The sequence below is a fragment of the Salvelinus alpinus genome, chromosome 10 (assembly GCF_045679555.1).
Source record: "Salvelinus alpinus chromosome 10, SLU_Salpinus.1, whole genome shotgun sequence".
Taxonomy (NCBI): domain Eukaryota; kingdom Metazoa; phylum Chordata; class Actinopteri; order Salmoniformes; family Salmonidae; genus Salvelinus; species Salvelinus alpinus.
In genome coordinates this window covers 54,599,966-54,615,004 of record NC_092095.1, presented here as the reverse complement: position 1 = coordinate 54,615,004, position 15,039 = coordinate 54,599,966, and the positions used below count along the sequence as shown (strand labels likewise).

The 15,039-nt window shown below is 44.4% G+C and overlaps 3 protein-coding genes across 6 annotated transcripts in view; 2 read left to right on the top strand and 1 right to left on the bottom strand.

Annotated features, from left to right (window-relative positions):
* LOC139532259 (motile sperm domain-containing protein 2-like) lies at nucleotides 1-6,519 on the bottom strand. 3 transcript variants are annotated; one of them, XM_071329650.1, is made up of 16 exons: nucleotides 6,396-6,518; nucleotides 6,023-6,111; nucleotides 5,877-5,934; nucleotides 5,377-5,532; nucleotides 4,959-5,045; nucleotides 4,463-4,617; nucleotides 3,828-3,888; nucleotides 3,472-3,510; nucleotides 3,252-3,376; nucleotides 2,670-2,825; nucleotides 2,433-2,530; nucleotides 2,149-2,242; nucleotides 1,963-2,059; nucleotides 1,673-1,802; nucleotides 1,424-1,526; nucleotides 1-1,076 (listed from the first exon to the last, which is right to left on the bottom strand). In XM_071329650.1, exons 1-16 carry the CDS (start codon nucleotides 6,475-6,477, stop codon nucleotides 933-935), a joined length of 1,674 nt encoding a protein of 557 aa, XP_071185751.1. In that variant the 5' UTR covers nucleotides 6,478-6,518; the 3' UTR covers nucleotides 1-932. The 3 variants fall into 3 exon arrangements, with proteins under 3 accessions (XP_071185751.1, XP_071185754.1, XP_071185752.1); XM_071329653.1 differs by lacking the exon at nucleotides 5,377-5,532 and having other exon boundaries at nucleotides 6,396-6,519; XM_071329651.1 differs by lacking the exon at nucleotides 6,396-6,518 and having other exon boundaries at nucleotides 6,023-6,158.
* A 66-nt stretch (nucleotides 6,520-6,585) lies between these two features.
* Nucleotides 6,586-8,816, top strand: LOC139532263 (gem-associated protein 8-like). Its single transcript, XM_071329660.1, has 4 exons — nucleotides 6,586-6,703; nucleotides 6,982-7,027; nucleotides 7,202-7,589; nucleotides 7,821-8,816. The coding sequence occupies exons 2-4, from the start codon at nucleotides 7,025-7,027 to the stop codon at nucleotides 8,078-8,080; spliced, it is 651 nt and encodes a 216-aa protein (XP_071185761.1). The 5' UTR covers nucleotides 6,586-6,703; nucleotides 6,982-7,024; the 3' UTR covers nucleotides 8,081-8,816.
* A 213-nt stretch (nucleotides 8,817-9,029) lies between these two features.
* The window catches only part of LOC139532262 (neuronal membrane glycoprotein M6-b-like), a 39,785-nt gene continuing 33,775 nt past the window's right edge, over nucleotides 9,030-15,039 (top strand). The window contains exon 1 of one of the 2 annotated variants that reach the window (XM_071329658.1): nucleotides 9,030-9,840. In XM_071329658.1, the coding sequence (XP_071185759.1) occupies nucleotides 9,837-9,840 (4 nt within the window). In that variant the 5' untranslated portion in view covers nucleotides 9,030-9,836. The remainder of the gene's footprint in view (nucleotides 9,841-15,039) is intronic. The other variant, XM_071329659.1, reaches the window with a different exon arrangement.

Below are 15,039 nucleotides of genomic sequence, written 5' to 3'. Positions count from 1 at the left end.
TGAGTGTCATTATCTTTTAATCTAATCAATAAATGTGTTTATATCAGAGTGTATGTAGGTATTTGGCTGCTTCTGCAGATGAATCAAGGGAAAATGCTACAGGACCTTTTACAATGTAACAACTAATGTAAATTACACTGTATAAACACCAAGATGACATGTTGCCTATAAAATTATATTTGTGGTCTTCCATTCATATAAACCCATAGAAAATAGTTCAAGTTAGACATAATTCTGAAAATAGGTCCAATGCAGCTGTTTTTATCTCAATATCAAATCATTTTTCTGGGTAAAAAATTAAGTACCTTACTGTGATTTTAATTGAAAACATGGTCAAAAAAGAAACAAAAATAGCTTTTTAGCAAAGTGAAATTTCTCAAGCAATAATTTTGCTAGGACTGCCTGGGAGTGGTCTGAGTGGGTACGGGAAAACTGAAAACTAGCTGTTATTGGCAGAGAGGTTTGCAACCCTCTTTCTTATTGGTCTATTAAATAATTTACGGCCTGGTGATGTCACCAGGCAGGCCAAAACCCCATACCATCAAAACGTTCATGGCGAGAAGGGCTCCAGCTTTTGTCAAATTAATGTAAAAAGTTGCCAACCTTAACCAAATTCTCCTAACCTGCTACGAAAAGTCAAGTCAGACGTTAACTTGACAAAAGCTAGATCCCTTCGATCCATCACCCTCTCAAACAGCTCTTACACTAATAGGGCATTATAATTACTTTCATAATTTCACAGTATTATTCCAACCTGATAGTGTGGAAATATAATTATATTCAGTGTGGAAATATAATTATATTCAGTGTCTAAAAGTCATAGAGTGGATTGCGAGCAGTTCCTCATATTTCTGCTCCAATCAGAAATCGACTTTCATCCTGACTCCACTGTGACTGGTCCTTCTGTCTTTTTCCTCCACTGTGGGAAAGTTTCAAAATGGCCACTCCCCAGTGTAGAGGGCAGAGAAGCCCAAGGCCATCAGTGCAGTCACCAGTACAGTCAAGAGCTTCTGCCACCACAGGCAGTGGTCCATCTTCTGTTCCAGCCTGGAGCTGTTGGCCATCAACTGAAGGAGCTGGGGGAACATCAGAGGGCACCAACGGCAACCGGGGCATATTCATTAGGCACCAATTGGAAGAAAACAGACCGAAACATGGTGGGACTACCTGCCCTTGTCCCGTAAGTAATGCCCATTTTTGTCTTCAGTTGCAAAACATTTAAAGACATTTTCCCTTCCATATGGAACACGACCCAGGTGAAGTATCGGACCTTTTTCAGACCACAAACTGACTTCAGATGGACTTGATAGATTGAACATTTCAGCAGGCAAAGATAATAGTAAATATGTAATTGTCCTATTGAGACATTTGCATAATAAGGGTGTGTGTGTGTCAGTGTCTGTCGCCCGAGGTCACAACTCACTGTGGTGTGCATGTCTTGGTAGCCATTGGTCTCCATTTTGTGAGACCTGTCAGTCACAGGGCTGAGTGCCGACTTTATGCCCTCTAGCATTCGACACCGCAGCCTGAAGGTAAAGAAAATAGAAGACCATTGGTGAACAGTCCTTACACATGCGTCCTCGAGGCCTTGTTGCCTTTGGTGACAGTCAACAAAGCAATACTCATAAAACTGGTTTGAGTTGTGTTCTGTGTGTGTAATAGATGGTGCTACCTGTGCTCCATTATTTTAGCCTTTGGGACACCCTTCCAGAAGTGGGCGAGGTCTGTGCTCCCCCCACCGCTACATGGCTCCATCTCAGCAGCCATGATTAAGAAGCGGTCCTGAGGAGAGCACAGGGACCCTGAGAGCCAATCAGAGAGGAGGGAATTCGACCACAAACAATTAGAGGACAGCAACAATTCCACATGGGCTAGTCCTTGACCTTCTCAAAACCTGAATGATGGGTTTATATTACATAGAGACAGAGGAGATGGAAGAATTAGGGCTACGATATGTAGTACCTCCATGCAGGGACACAGTGATTTCCATACTCTTGCCCGCCCCACAGCTGCTATTGCTGGGCTTCACCCTGTACTTCTCTGGGGCTGTGGTCCGCACCTGCGGCAAAACACAAACAAGGCTGCTCTCATACAAGTATATTTTAATGTTGCAATCACACACTTAAAAAGAGCAACATGAGAACTGACCTTGAAGGCCACTTGGTTTTTGGTGACATTATTAAGCATGATCAGACATCTCTTCTCACCCTCTCTGTGGCCAAAGCACAACTCATCATCAGGACTGAAAAGAGAGAGCGAGAGTGTGGGAGCCACATATTATCTCCGTCTAGCAGCTCTCAGTGTAAACAGTTGCCTCAACCTTAAAAGGTAGTGTGAGGTCTGTGGTTGGAAACTATGTGACTCAATACGTTTTGGAAGTGCTTACACTATACTGTATGTATCAGGGCAAATACACAGAATCCAAAGCTAACCTGATATAGAGTAAGGTGCCTTTGAAAGTGACGGTTGGCCTATGGGATCCTTTCCATCTGATGGAGCCCTCATTGTCCCCATCCTGTGCCAAGTATACCTGCCTCAGACAAAGACAGAGAAATCAAGGACACTAATGTTACTGTTACTGATATCACTCAATGCACTTATGAGATTCGAGAGTGTAACAAAGTTCAGTATTAAAACCAAGGGGTGTCGTAAGGGGAACGAAGGACAACATTTCTGGTTCTGAGTGTAGGAGAGCTCGGCTCCAGGGTGTCCTTGGCCTCCAGGTCATCATCCTTTGACTCAGTGTCATCCTCTTGTCCAGTCTCTGATATGGGGTTCTGGAAGACGTCATCAGGCAACGGTGGGTAACTGAATTTGAATGGGTCCTGGGAGAAAATGAGAAAAGAACTCCATAGTAAATGCAATGCATTTGTATTACATCAATTATTTATCCTTGTAGTATAACGTACTGGTGATGAATTCTGGCAAGGTGTGTGTGTATACAACATAGTATTGGTTTATGTACTGTATGCATGATACCAACAAATGGCATTGTTTGTATGTATGCAAGTACGTGTGTGTGCACAGACACAGCAGCTTCACATGAGAACGTGGATGTATGACTCTTGTATAGGTCGGTCATGTGTCTGCCTTGTGCATCATATGCACTGTACCGAAAGCAACGTGCATGCATGTTGTCATGTTAGTCAATGGGCATTCACAGATGTTTTAACATCTGCATGTGCTTTTGTGCTCAGTAGATATTTGGATGTATGGGGGTCATTGTGGCCATTGAGCGGTAAGTTACACACAGTTCCTCCCATGTAGGACGGGAGGTTCTCCCTATCAACATAGTTCTGGATGTCACGCTTGGACACAAACTTCAGCTTGTCGATGGCGTCTTGACTGAGCATGTTCTTCACCATCTTCCATGCCGCTATATATAGAAGACGGGGGGAGTGTAGTTAGTAGTATTGACTGCAACAGTGACATTGAGTGGAAGCATAGCATTTTCTTCTTTAAGTGACTCACCATTCATGATCCATGGCATCTCGTACATGAGCATTTTGGCTGAAATGAAATAGGACGCATAAATCATAACACGATTCATTTGACATTCTCTGTAGGCAATAAAGGCATGCAATTGGGTTCACTGAGTCCTTTATTCGCTATGGGACCAAATGCACCAGGTGGAAGCCACAGGCAGCTTAATTGGGGAGGACGAGCTCATAGTAATGGCTGGAAGGCAATAGATGGAATGGTATCGAACCCATGGCTTCCATGTGTTTGGTACCATTCCATTTACTCCATTCCAGCCATTACTATGAGCCGTCCTCTCCTCAATAGCCTCCTGTGTTGGAAGCCCACCAGAAGAAATGGATACTTACAAAGCAATCTAGGGTAATACACTTGGAAGCAATTGATTATATATTTGATCAAATCCATGTCCTACAAGAGAAAAGAGAAGAGAGAATTCCTATCGTTCAAATAAATATTTTCAACAAATAAACCTTTCACCCTGGCATGTGAGGAGAAACTTGTTTTGAAAGCACACAGCTGTACTGTATGTCTCCTGCCATATTTTGAGCCCCAAGCTAAGGCATGACCCAGATTGGGCAACGGAGAATACTTTGTCTCAATGTATTCCAGACACTGCTTCCGTTTATACCATCTTACGCTCCTAAGAAACCACTTCAGAGAAAAATGTTAGAATACATTTAATAGTCAGCATCTAGTACTTCAGAGCTTGCCATCTACTACATGTTTGTGCTTGTCATGCACAGTTCACTGTACATAATATGAAAAGAAAATAACAGAACATGCATGAGTGTAGAATAGGTGAGGATAGTTCAGGTTTACCTTAGTAGGTCTTCACAAAAGGTAGTTTAAAAGCACCCAAAGACAAGCATTAGTGTGTAAAGATCCACTCAGTGACTTGTTAACACAAAATGTTTGGACATTGATACCAAGTTCCACAACTTAAATCAGCTAGAGGGGAATGAGAGGAGAGCAGACATCTTACAACGCAGCTTAGACCCGCTTCGGACATGTCAAAGATCACGGTGAGGGGAATCCCTGGTTCCCGCCGGGTGTAGTTCTCCAACCAGAATGCCACGTACCTTTTCTTCTCCGTCAACATCTTCACATCCTTCATGTGCAGCTTAACCCTGAACCAGACTGGGCAGACAACAAGAAAAATGGGTAATCCTCAGTGGCCTTCAAGACAGAGACCCAAATAGCTCAAAAAGACAAACTGTAATCCACCATACAAAAATTCAAGATTCCAATCTCAATCCTAACTTGAATTGTGCGTGCACCTAAATCAGGAAACTACAGTCTGAATAGTGAGATGCATAGAAAAACGATCACAGCACCCCAAAGAGAGGATGAGGCTTTTACAAGAGATAAAATGATGATGTTGGCCATAAATGAGGTATCTCAGAAACAACATTTTCACAACAGAACCTTCCTGATTGGCAGTGAGCACATATGTTGAAAAAATAAATAAAAATACCTACACAGTTTGTTGCCCTCTTTATCATAGCCATGGAGATAATGCATGCCAGACTCAAATAGAGACTTTTGCACAGAGCTTTCGTTGATATCTGGAAGAGAAAGGGATATTAAAAAAATTAATCAAACCGGACTATCAATGCTGTCTATAATAATAATACATTATTCTTATACATTATACTTATGTAGCGCTATTCATTACATAAAGAAAATTTCAAAGCGGGAAACATCTTATCAACACCATCATGTTCAACTAGTGGAAGTATCTCAGCAATTTGCAGAATGCACAATAACCTGGTATGTGTTCTAGCCAGCTATTCTACTGTTCTTTGTTGGAGCTATATGTTCATTAATACAGCTATACAGTATGGGACAAGGCCACTGGTTGACATCAAGTCCCTGTAAAGGCAAAGGTCAATCCACCATTCAGTTTGAATTCTTTTCTCCACTTAAGACTCTCATCGATCATCTTCAAGGTGTCCTCCACCACAAAGTGGCGCCACTCCAGATAACCGTCAACCAAAACATCATCCTTCCATAACCTGTCCACGTCCCTGGGGTCATACTTGTCTGATGAGTCTGTGGGAAAATGGATGTCGCTCAATACTATTACTCTGTGCGTTTGTGTGGTACATTGAATCCAGTTGAGCTGCAAGTGCACTGCTTCGGTCTTAAAAAATGTGTGATAGTTTCAGGTTAAAATACTCGACTTATGATTGGTATGGACAACTATGCAGCATCAAAACAGTGGCATATACTGAACACACACACACCTAGGTTGATATACACTTCAAAAGGTGCAAATGCACATGGATTTCAGTGTTCTCAGGAGAAATGTTTGCTGTTGTTGCGCAATCCTACTTTAGCCTACTCTATCCCCAAACAGCTGTTCCAGGACAACAAGTAGAAACCAGAGCGCTCACCTTGTGCATATTCGATACGGAATCGTTTTCTTGTTTCCTCTATTTTCTTTTGAATGTCCTGTTTGAGAGGAAATATTTCAAAATATCGCCAATTCTTCAAATGTTATAACTAGCATGTCAACTTTTACTGTTATTATTAGGCTTACCTGCTCTGATAAAGCCGATCGTGCGTCCGTCATGCTCAAAAGACAACAAACCAAAACCAGTTGGTTCAGATGTGTCCCTGACGCGCTGTCTGGGAGGAAGTAGACCATCATGTTTCAACATTTCAGCTGTTACAGACGAACTGACACTCCAAATGCTTAAAAGCCACAATGTCAGTTCGACAGTCTGACCCTGCCACTTTGATTGGTAAAGGCAACATGGATGCAATGATTGTACAGTATGAGGTTGGATAGTTTACAACATATTTTGTAGTCAACACTGAACACTCAAACATTCTAATGACAACAAAAACAAACGATTTAATTTAGCAGAGCACATGTATGACGCACAAATTGCATATAAAATCTTTGGCACCTGTGTGTGTGCGCCACTGCCAATTGACAGGTGAAGTTCTGTAGACCAGAGTTTTACTAAACTTGGTCCTGGGCCCCCCCATGGCTGCACGCTTTGGGTTTTGCCCTTGCACTACACATCTGATTAAATAACTGACTTGCTCTATATGTATTAGTTTGAACTACTATCCACTAGGTGGCACCATGTAGTCGTGAACTAAATAGCTTCTTTTTTTTCAAAGGCTTCCGGGATATTTTTTCTCCTGGTTCTTGGTTGCCGTATGCAGCGCGTGCGTTTGTCAGCGTTTGAGTGTACTGCACTAACTGAAGGTAACGAGCTATATACGTTATGTATCGTGCATTTATGCACAATGAGTTACCGTCTATAATAATGTTATAGCTATTGACGTTTGAGGATATATCTATTTTATTTCTGGTGTGTGTCTAACCGCCAGCTGCCTCCATCTTTGTTTTGAAGATGTCATTGCTAGCTGCTGATAATTTGCTCGCTATGGCTCCCCTGGAGCGCCTATGCTAGCCAGCTAACGTTAGTTAGTACAAGTTTTGAAATTAAGTGTTTTATGACAACAATGCATTTCCCTTTACAGACTGTAGCTGCGATCTAAACCACACTGCAGGAGAAGCACCACCATGGTAAGGTGCCTTTCTAGAATCAAGATACCACATTGGACCTTTTTGATTAGCCTAGTTCTGCACTTTTTGGTTAGTTTTGCACGTTAAACATTGATGAAACAATGTATGTTGGTTGGGTGTTATCAATGAATCATGGTGATAACAGTGTCCTCCATCCTCTGTTGTCCTGGACAGGAGGACCATGGTAGCATCTACTCCTGGTTTGCCCACCCTATGTATGGCCACTACTGGCAGCATTACCAGCAGGCTATGAACTGGCACCAGAGACACAGGCAGGCCTACAGAAAGGCCTGGGAGGCTGCCTACGGGCCAGGGTACCCCCAACAGTACCCCACTGCCCCCCAACGCTATGCAGACTGGCATGGGGGAGAGAGGAGAGCAGAGGAGACGGTCGCTGCTAAGGACCATGTGGAAGAGGATTTGGAGCGGGGCGCAGATGACGAGGAGTGGGACGGAGAAAGTGGCTCGGACAGCGAAATCGAATGTGATGTCAGCAACATGGAGATCACAGAGGAGCTGCGCCAGTATTTTGCCCAGACTGAGCGGCACAAGGAGGAGCTCAGTGAGTGTGTGTGTGTGTGTGTGTGTCAGTCAGTCAGTCTCTACATCTAAAAGTTCCACAATGAGTGTTAATAACTCTATAATAACCCCCTAACACCACGATCATATGGTCTTTGGATCATATTGCTGTATAAGTAGACAACTTAACGCACCATTACAACTACATGTAATGAATTATGAAGTATTCTGAGGCCGACTTTAAAAGCCTTGTGTCTTGTGTTCCTCCCCACAGAGAAGCAGCAGCAGCTGGAGGCGGAGCAGCTGGATACTTACGTATTGGCCGACCAGGACATGCACAGAATTTCCTGGCACGGCAGGTCGCTGCCCCCCTCTGAGCGGCCGGGCGAGCGCCGAGGCGCTGAGATGAAGAAGCTGTACGGGGAAGACGCGGCAAAGGTCCAGGGCATGGAGACGGCCATGCAGCTCACCTTCGACAGAAACTGTGACAAGAAACAGCCCAAATACTGGCCCGTCATCCCTCTAAAACTGTAGCTCCACTACGGACATCTATCTTCTTCCAATGGAGCCCACCCCACACACTGTTCCAGTCTAGACAACCCCCTGAAACATAGAGCTGAGAAACTGGGTCATGTTCAGTAGGGAGGAAACTGATTGAAATGGAGAGGTACTCCCTGCAACCTGATCACAGTGCCTAAACATTCCCCTCTCACCATAATATCTTATGTCAACCAACATTTTGGGGGGGAATTTTATTTCTGTTCTTCTGGTTTCACAATGAAATGACAAATTCATAAGATGCAGGCACCAGAAGAGGACGAGTATACACAATTTGCATAAATGTTTAAGCTCCCCCAGCAATTTGAGTTTACAGACTCAAAAGTTAAATCTTTTTTTTCAGGCTACCTGTTCTGTCAACAAGCATGGTTTCATGTCCAGGTAGCCTTCAATCTATGATCCTCTTATTGCTGTCAAGGTAGTTCTTTTTTATATATTTTTTTATTTGGGTGGATTTCTTTCCTATTTCATTCAACCATAAATGAAGAAAGAGATGGTTTTGATTTCATCATCTCCAGATACTGCATAATAGCCTCCGCCTCTATGTTTGTCTGCTTCTTTCTCAACATTCAGATGGGTTGTGTCTGTCTCAGCGGCTCAGGTAGAACAATGTGTTGGTTTCTTCCCGTGTGTCTGTTTCATATCAAAATCGTTTGTATTTTTTTTAATAAGATTGTTGATATAGTTTCTAATAAAGAATGTTTGTGATGAATTGAAACGTTAAATACGTTATCAGATTTGAAATGTCAAATTCTGTTTCAGTGAGGCTAATAATCATTTATGTCCCTGTAAATAGAATTTTGGTACTTTGATTTCATTTGGTCTGAGTCTGTTATATATGAGAATCCAACCACTGAGTGGATTCCGGCATAGCTTTAGTGAAGGTTTTGGCTTTGATTTTTAAAGCAACTTACTGTCACAGGTAATCAGCTGGTCCAACTGCCAGAAAAGAGGCCAGCACACAGAACAGACCTCTACTCTAGTGAGTTACATCTACACACGCTTGACATTTACATTGGGGTCATGGTGCAACAAACCGTTGGTGGCGTTCTGTGTAGGGTAGGAGCTGCAGAGGTCTTGCGTCACCTGGCATTTCACTCTTAGCCCACTGGCCATGGAGGCCAAGCCAAGAGGTCAAATGTGATATTTTATAGATAATTTCCTCCCCTACCATAAACACTGATGTTACTTCTCTTGTCCCATTAAAGTTTATTCAATTTTACAAAAACAGGCACTGTAACAGTATTGACAAAAACAACCCCCCCCCCCCCCAATTTTTTTTTTACTATCCAGGCTGTATCATATCCTGCCGGGATTGGGAGTCCTATAGGGCGGCGCACAATTGTCCCAGCGTCGTCCGGGTTTGGCTGGGTAGGCCCTCATTGTAAATAAGAATTTGTTCTTAACTGACTTGCCTAGTTATATAAAGGTTAAATACAAAAATAAAATACTACATCAAGCATGTCATTATAGAGATCAAAATATGTTGAATGCAATTTTGTTGCAGACATTAGTACGCTTTTCTATTGACTAAAAAGGGCCCAAGGCCCAGCAGCGACGTCACTCACCCTTCCCCGTCCCCACGGGATGGGGTGCATTGATTTCGGGGAGAGCGTTCGTGCACTGGTGCTCCAGCGCGCGCCCTGCTGCCCTGCACGAAACAGCTCCCCACTTGCAGAACTTTTTGTCACATCGCATCGGCAAAGCACTGAAGTTCTACGAAAGTAACAAAATGGGTAGGTGCAATTATTAATACCCAAATAATTTCCTATTCGTTTCTTCAACTGGAAAACTTGAGTATACATGTATTTTTTTTAAACTTCATGCTTGGGTGCGTTTTTAATGTCATAGCAATGGTGTTCAGCAGGATAGAGTGCTCGATTTATTGGGCACATAGACGTAGCCTACAAACACGATCAAATGACAAGATTAAGGCGATGTTAAGTGATTTTCTTTATGGTGGCAGGTATAAATTCTATCATCTGAACTGCGCTCTCATAGTTCCTTTGCCTAATCTAGTCTACTGTCTAATGCATGAATGCTGAGCACAACAAAAAATGATAATCTAATAAACTAATAGGTCTAAAGAATGTAGTAGCCTACAGTTACTAAATCGTTTTTTTTTGTATTCTGTTTTATATTATATTAGCTTTTTCTGTCTACGCTAATAAATTAAGTGAATGCGGTGACAGTGTGTTTCCTGGCCCCTGTTGTAGCCCAACTGGATGGGAAAGAATCCAAGTGTTCTGTCCCAGCTGTGGCCTTGGAATAATTCATTTTACTCTGGACATTCTCCGCCGACCAGGCAGTGTGTATCCATGGAGTCTGATGGCAGACTACTCTCTGCCCCAACAGAGACTGGGAATATTCTCGAAGTGAAATTGTTTCTGCTTGCAGTGTGAGCAAAGAGTTTGATTTATGACACTGACTGACTAATCAAAAGGGAACCGTCGTGCTCTACACTGACTGACTAATCAAAAGGGAACCGTCGTGCTCTACACTGGCTGACTACCCACGAGGACCTCACTTAGTTGTCAGCCAACCTCTCCAATAAAACACCATCTCTCTCCTCTCTCTTTGCTCTCCCCTGGTTGGTTAGGAAGCGGTTGCGTTACTGCTTCATGAAGCGCTTCACAGACTGAGAAGGTTCCAATTGGCTCATTCATCCCCCAGTCTCTCGCCTGAAACTATTCCACAGGTTGTTACTGTAAATGAGAATGTGTTCTCAGTCAACTTACCTGGTAAAATAATTGTTAAATAAAATAAATGGCCATTTGTTTATTGTGAGTTGAACAGCGAAGAGCCACTTCAACACACACTTGATGAACACGTGCACAGACACACACACACACACTAGGTGAACTTAGTAGGATATTTGGGTAAATGGAGGACCGGAGCGGAGGTCTTACTCCTCTCTCTTTCCTCTCTTACTCCACTTCTCACTGTAAAGAAATCTCCATGACCGCCATTGGCTGTCTGGCTACTGTAGCCAGTCCCGTGGTATGAGCCATTTCTGAGACTTTCATGCAACCATTGGTTTCTCTGGTCTCTGAGACGGGAAGATGGATGGATCGTTGAGATAACTTGTTGCCATAGCGACGGCTATGTATGCTGTCTGTATGATGTAAGCACCGTCTCAATCCTGTCACGTGTGATCTGGGGACACTCATATGCGCGAACATACATACAGACACACATACACACACACACCGTCCGAGCATGCCTATTTGTAGCCCTGTCAATCTTTCTTTGCATCTACATGGGAACCATGACGATGATGATACTAACCTCCCAGGCCTGTACGTTCTCTCTCCTGCAAAATGACTTATTTTTGGCCTCTGAGTGATCACTGTAAAGGATTCCGTTGGAGCGACAGGCTAGGCGCAGGTGCAACATTTTCCTGGGTGGCGGGTTGTTTTGAAGCAGAGGCCCTGGTCATGTGACCCTGGCTTCCTGGGCGATATATGAAATGGTGGGGGGGTACCTGCTGTGGGGATGTGATGTGACATCATGTTGAGCTGCCTGCAGTATCTGGGCCAGAGGGATTACGGGGCTAGTCAGATAAAACAGTGGGGGGCGGGGTAGGAGGGCTGGGCTAAGCATGTCAGTAAAGACAGTGGTGAGATATTGTGAGTTGTTAAGGGAGATCCCACACTCCCGCCTCGATTAATGATCTGTTTTTATCAAACAGTGGTTGCTTCTCAAGAGGAGAGTTGTGATCTGTCCCCTGAGTTATTCAGACACTTTTATCCCAATGTGTCTCCATTCCTGGGATCTCAGTGTTTTGTCTTGGAGTCTCTTGAACCCTCAAACTCCCCTCCCTATGGAACTCCCCTCACATCCCTATATGTCTAGGGATGGATGCTGGCTCAGGAAATTGTCGGCCCACACAGTATAGTTCAGCCAGAGTTAAGGTGAGGACACTAGAGTTGCGGGTGTTTTCATTAAGGCAGTGTCTGAGAGCCAAATCAGACGCGACCAGCAGAGTTTGCATGGATGTACATGTGTGAGTGGATCTGTATGTGTGTGTGCTCTAGTAAAACTGAGTATGAGCAGGCAAGGTGGTCGGCAAGATTGGGAAAGGTGCCGCCAGAACCTACAACTCCGTTGATGTTTGTGTGTTTGGTTACTAAGGATTAACTCTTTCCAGCATCCACGTTCAGAGTCCCTGATGAGAGGGAGCTAGGCGTCTCCTTAGCGACCTCCAGCGTAGGGGCGGGGCGAGAGCGTGCAGAGAATGGCCTGGCAGGAAAGTGGGTCATCCTGACAGATTACGTCCCGTGTGGCCGGCTCTGTCCGCTCTCCTCCGTCTAACCAGGGGAGCAGAATAGGAGTCGCTGCTGTTTCACAGCCCTCCATGTCCTCTAGTCCCAGCTGTGATTGACTTAATCAGAACATCCATTGGTTTTCTCCCAGCCAACGTTTCCCTTTTACAGGGAGCAAAGGCAATTAAAATGGCCAGGATTAGACTAAAGCGTCAGCAGGAGGCTCCTAATGCCCACTCCCAGATAATGTGCATTGTGTGTGTGTGTGTGTGTGTGTATTAGTTTGGTTGCTGGTGTTTGTGATCAGTCGATGAAACGGCATCCCCACCCGATAAGCAGTAGACACACACCATCACTGGATGGGTTGCTGCTATCCCAGGTTAGTAGGACACTAGACTCAGACGACGGTTCGGAGAGGGTTCAGAGGTCAGACAAGGGCCGCCCATTGGAGGAAACACAGTAGGCTGCAGTAGGGTGACCTAATGGGGGTCATTAAAATCATGGGACCTTGTCCAATAACATGGGCATGTCTCAATTTGCACCCTATTCCCTATATACAGTAGTTCACTACTTTTAGAGCACCATTAATTAGGGAATAAGGTGCCATTTGGGATGATGCAGGTGCATGCAGAATGCCTCTCGGGGTGGTGTGCTTGTGGTTCTTGGTGCAATGAGAAAATCCTGTTGTTTTCTCTCATGGATGGAGAGTCCCGCAAGCGGTGGAGGGGAGGTAGGTCTTCAGGGGCTTTAAATAACTCTTGAGAGGGAGGGAGACCGAGACAGCTTGAGGCGTAAACAAAAACATGACTGTTTGTTCTAAAGCCTCTGTCTCTGTGGCCATTCACTAGCTCTGGGGAGATTGTCTACAGACCATAGAATCAGGTGTGTTAAATTAGGGTTGTACTGAAAACCCACAGGACGGTAGATCTCCAGGAAGAGGGTTGGGCAGCTCTGGCCTAGACAGAACATCCACCCACAGGGTTGACTATATCTGTTGCCATTTCTTTTCCAAACTTTACTAGACTCTCTTTACAGCCATCCATATTTAGCTCAGGATTTCAAAGATTTGCACTTTATTGACTTCAGCTGTCGGAGAGAACACGGAGGACGTGTCCTAGGAACAGATAGCATCGTTAGTTTCATAGATTTCAATCAGCTTATGGCTGTCGTCATGTTGACATGTCACCATAGCAACAGCGCTTAACATCCCCTCGGCCTAACATAATCTCTCTGATGTTGAGTCGATATTTGAATCGACTCACATGTTGACTTGTGAAAGATCGGACCGATCCAGTTTGCCAAGTCAGATATACATAAATATCCTTTAACGGAATTGGTTAAGTTTTGTAAACCGATTTCCAAAATGGAGGTGCTTTGGGAGTGGGACAGAATTGGAGGACATAACTGCAGTGTTGTTTCCAGGGACATCAAAGGGAGGCCAGACTGTTCCTTTCTCCCCATTAACTCCACATCGGAGGGCATAATGGAGCCGTAATGGCCTCATTACTGGGAGAGAGACAACCCATTGTGGCTCTAGTTTCTCTCTATTCCACAGTAATGAGGAAGGAGAGGGGTCCCGGTCCCGCTCCTGAATTCATATTCATAGTTTTTAAAATTATTATTATTTTGTGGTCATAAGAAAGTAAGTAGTCATTTCCTCTGAGGAATTAAAGGCATTGTTCCATTGTTGAGTTCTTTATAAAGGGTCGCCATGCGGCGGACATCTTTGGTTCAGTGCATTTTTGGACTTTAATAGAGAGAGGAATTCTGGGACATAGAATGAGTCAGCAAAGACTAGTGATCAGGGTGGCCTTGACCAGAGTGTGTCAGAGGGCCACACTAAAACGAGAGAGCGTTAGTTCTTGGCCTGTCTAGACCGCATTTGTTAGTCCTTACATTTACATTTACATTTAAGTCATTTAGCAGACGCTCTTATCCAGAGCGACTTACAAATTGGTGCATTCACCTTATGATATCCAGTGGAACAACCACTTTACAATAGTGCATCTAACTCTTTTAAGGGGGGGGGGGGGTTAGAAGGATTACTTTATCCTATCCTAGGTATTCCTTAAAGAGGTGGGGTTTCAGGTGTCTCCGGAAGGTGGTGATTGACTCCGCTGACCTGGCGTCGTGAGGGAGTTTGTTCCACCATTGGGGTGCCAGAGCAGCGAACAGTTTTGACTGGGCTGAGCGGGAACTGTACTTCCTCAGAGGTAGGGAGGCGAGCAGGCCAGAGGTGGATGAACGCAGTGCCCTTGTTTGGGTGTAGGGCCTGATCAGAGCCTGAAGGTACGGAGGTGCCGTTCCCCTCACAGCTCCGTAGGCAAGCACCATGGTCTTGTAGCGGATGCGAGCTTCAACTGGAAGCCAGTGGAGAGAGCGGAGGAGCGGGGTGACGTGAGAGAACTTGGGAAAGTTGAACACCAGACGGGCTGCGGCGTTCTGGATGAGTTGTAGGGGTTTAATGGCACAGGCAGGGAGCCCAGCCAACAGCGAGTTGCAGTAATCCAGACGGGAGATGACAAGTGCCTGGATTAGGACCTGCGCCGCTTCCTGCGTGAGGCAGGTGTTATGCTGGTGAATGAGGACCCAAAAGCGACGTAATAGAAACAGAGTCTTTATTCCAGTCTTAAACAAATAATGATTCTCCTGGATATTATCAATGGTCAA

What these genes read in the sequence shown, in the direction of transcription:
- LOC139532263 (XM_071329660.1), top strand. An exon ending in GCGGCACAAGGAGGAGCTCA is followed by an intron (nt 7,590 to 7,820) that starts GTGAGTGTGTGT and finishes TCCTCCCCACAG; the next exon opens with AGAAGCAGCAGCAGCTGGAG.
- LOC139532259 (XM_071329650.1), bottom strand. Translation starts at nt 6,477, where the DNA reads ATGGGGGGGCCCAGGACCAAGTTTAGTAAAACTCTGGTCTACAGAACT. An exon ending in GTATTACCCTAGATTGCTTT is followed by an intron (nt 3,511 to 3,827) that starts GTAAGTATCCAT and finishes ATTTCATTTCAG; the next exon opens with CCAAAATGCTCATGTACGAG. An exon ending in CACTGTGTCCCTGCATGGAG is followed by an intron (nt 1,803 to 1,962) that starts GTACTACATATC and finishes ATTGGCTCTCAG; the next exon opens with GGTCCCTGTGCTCTCCTCAG.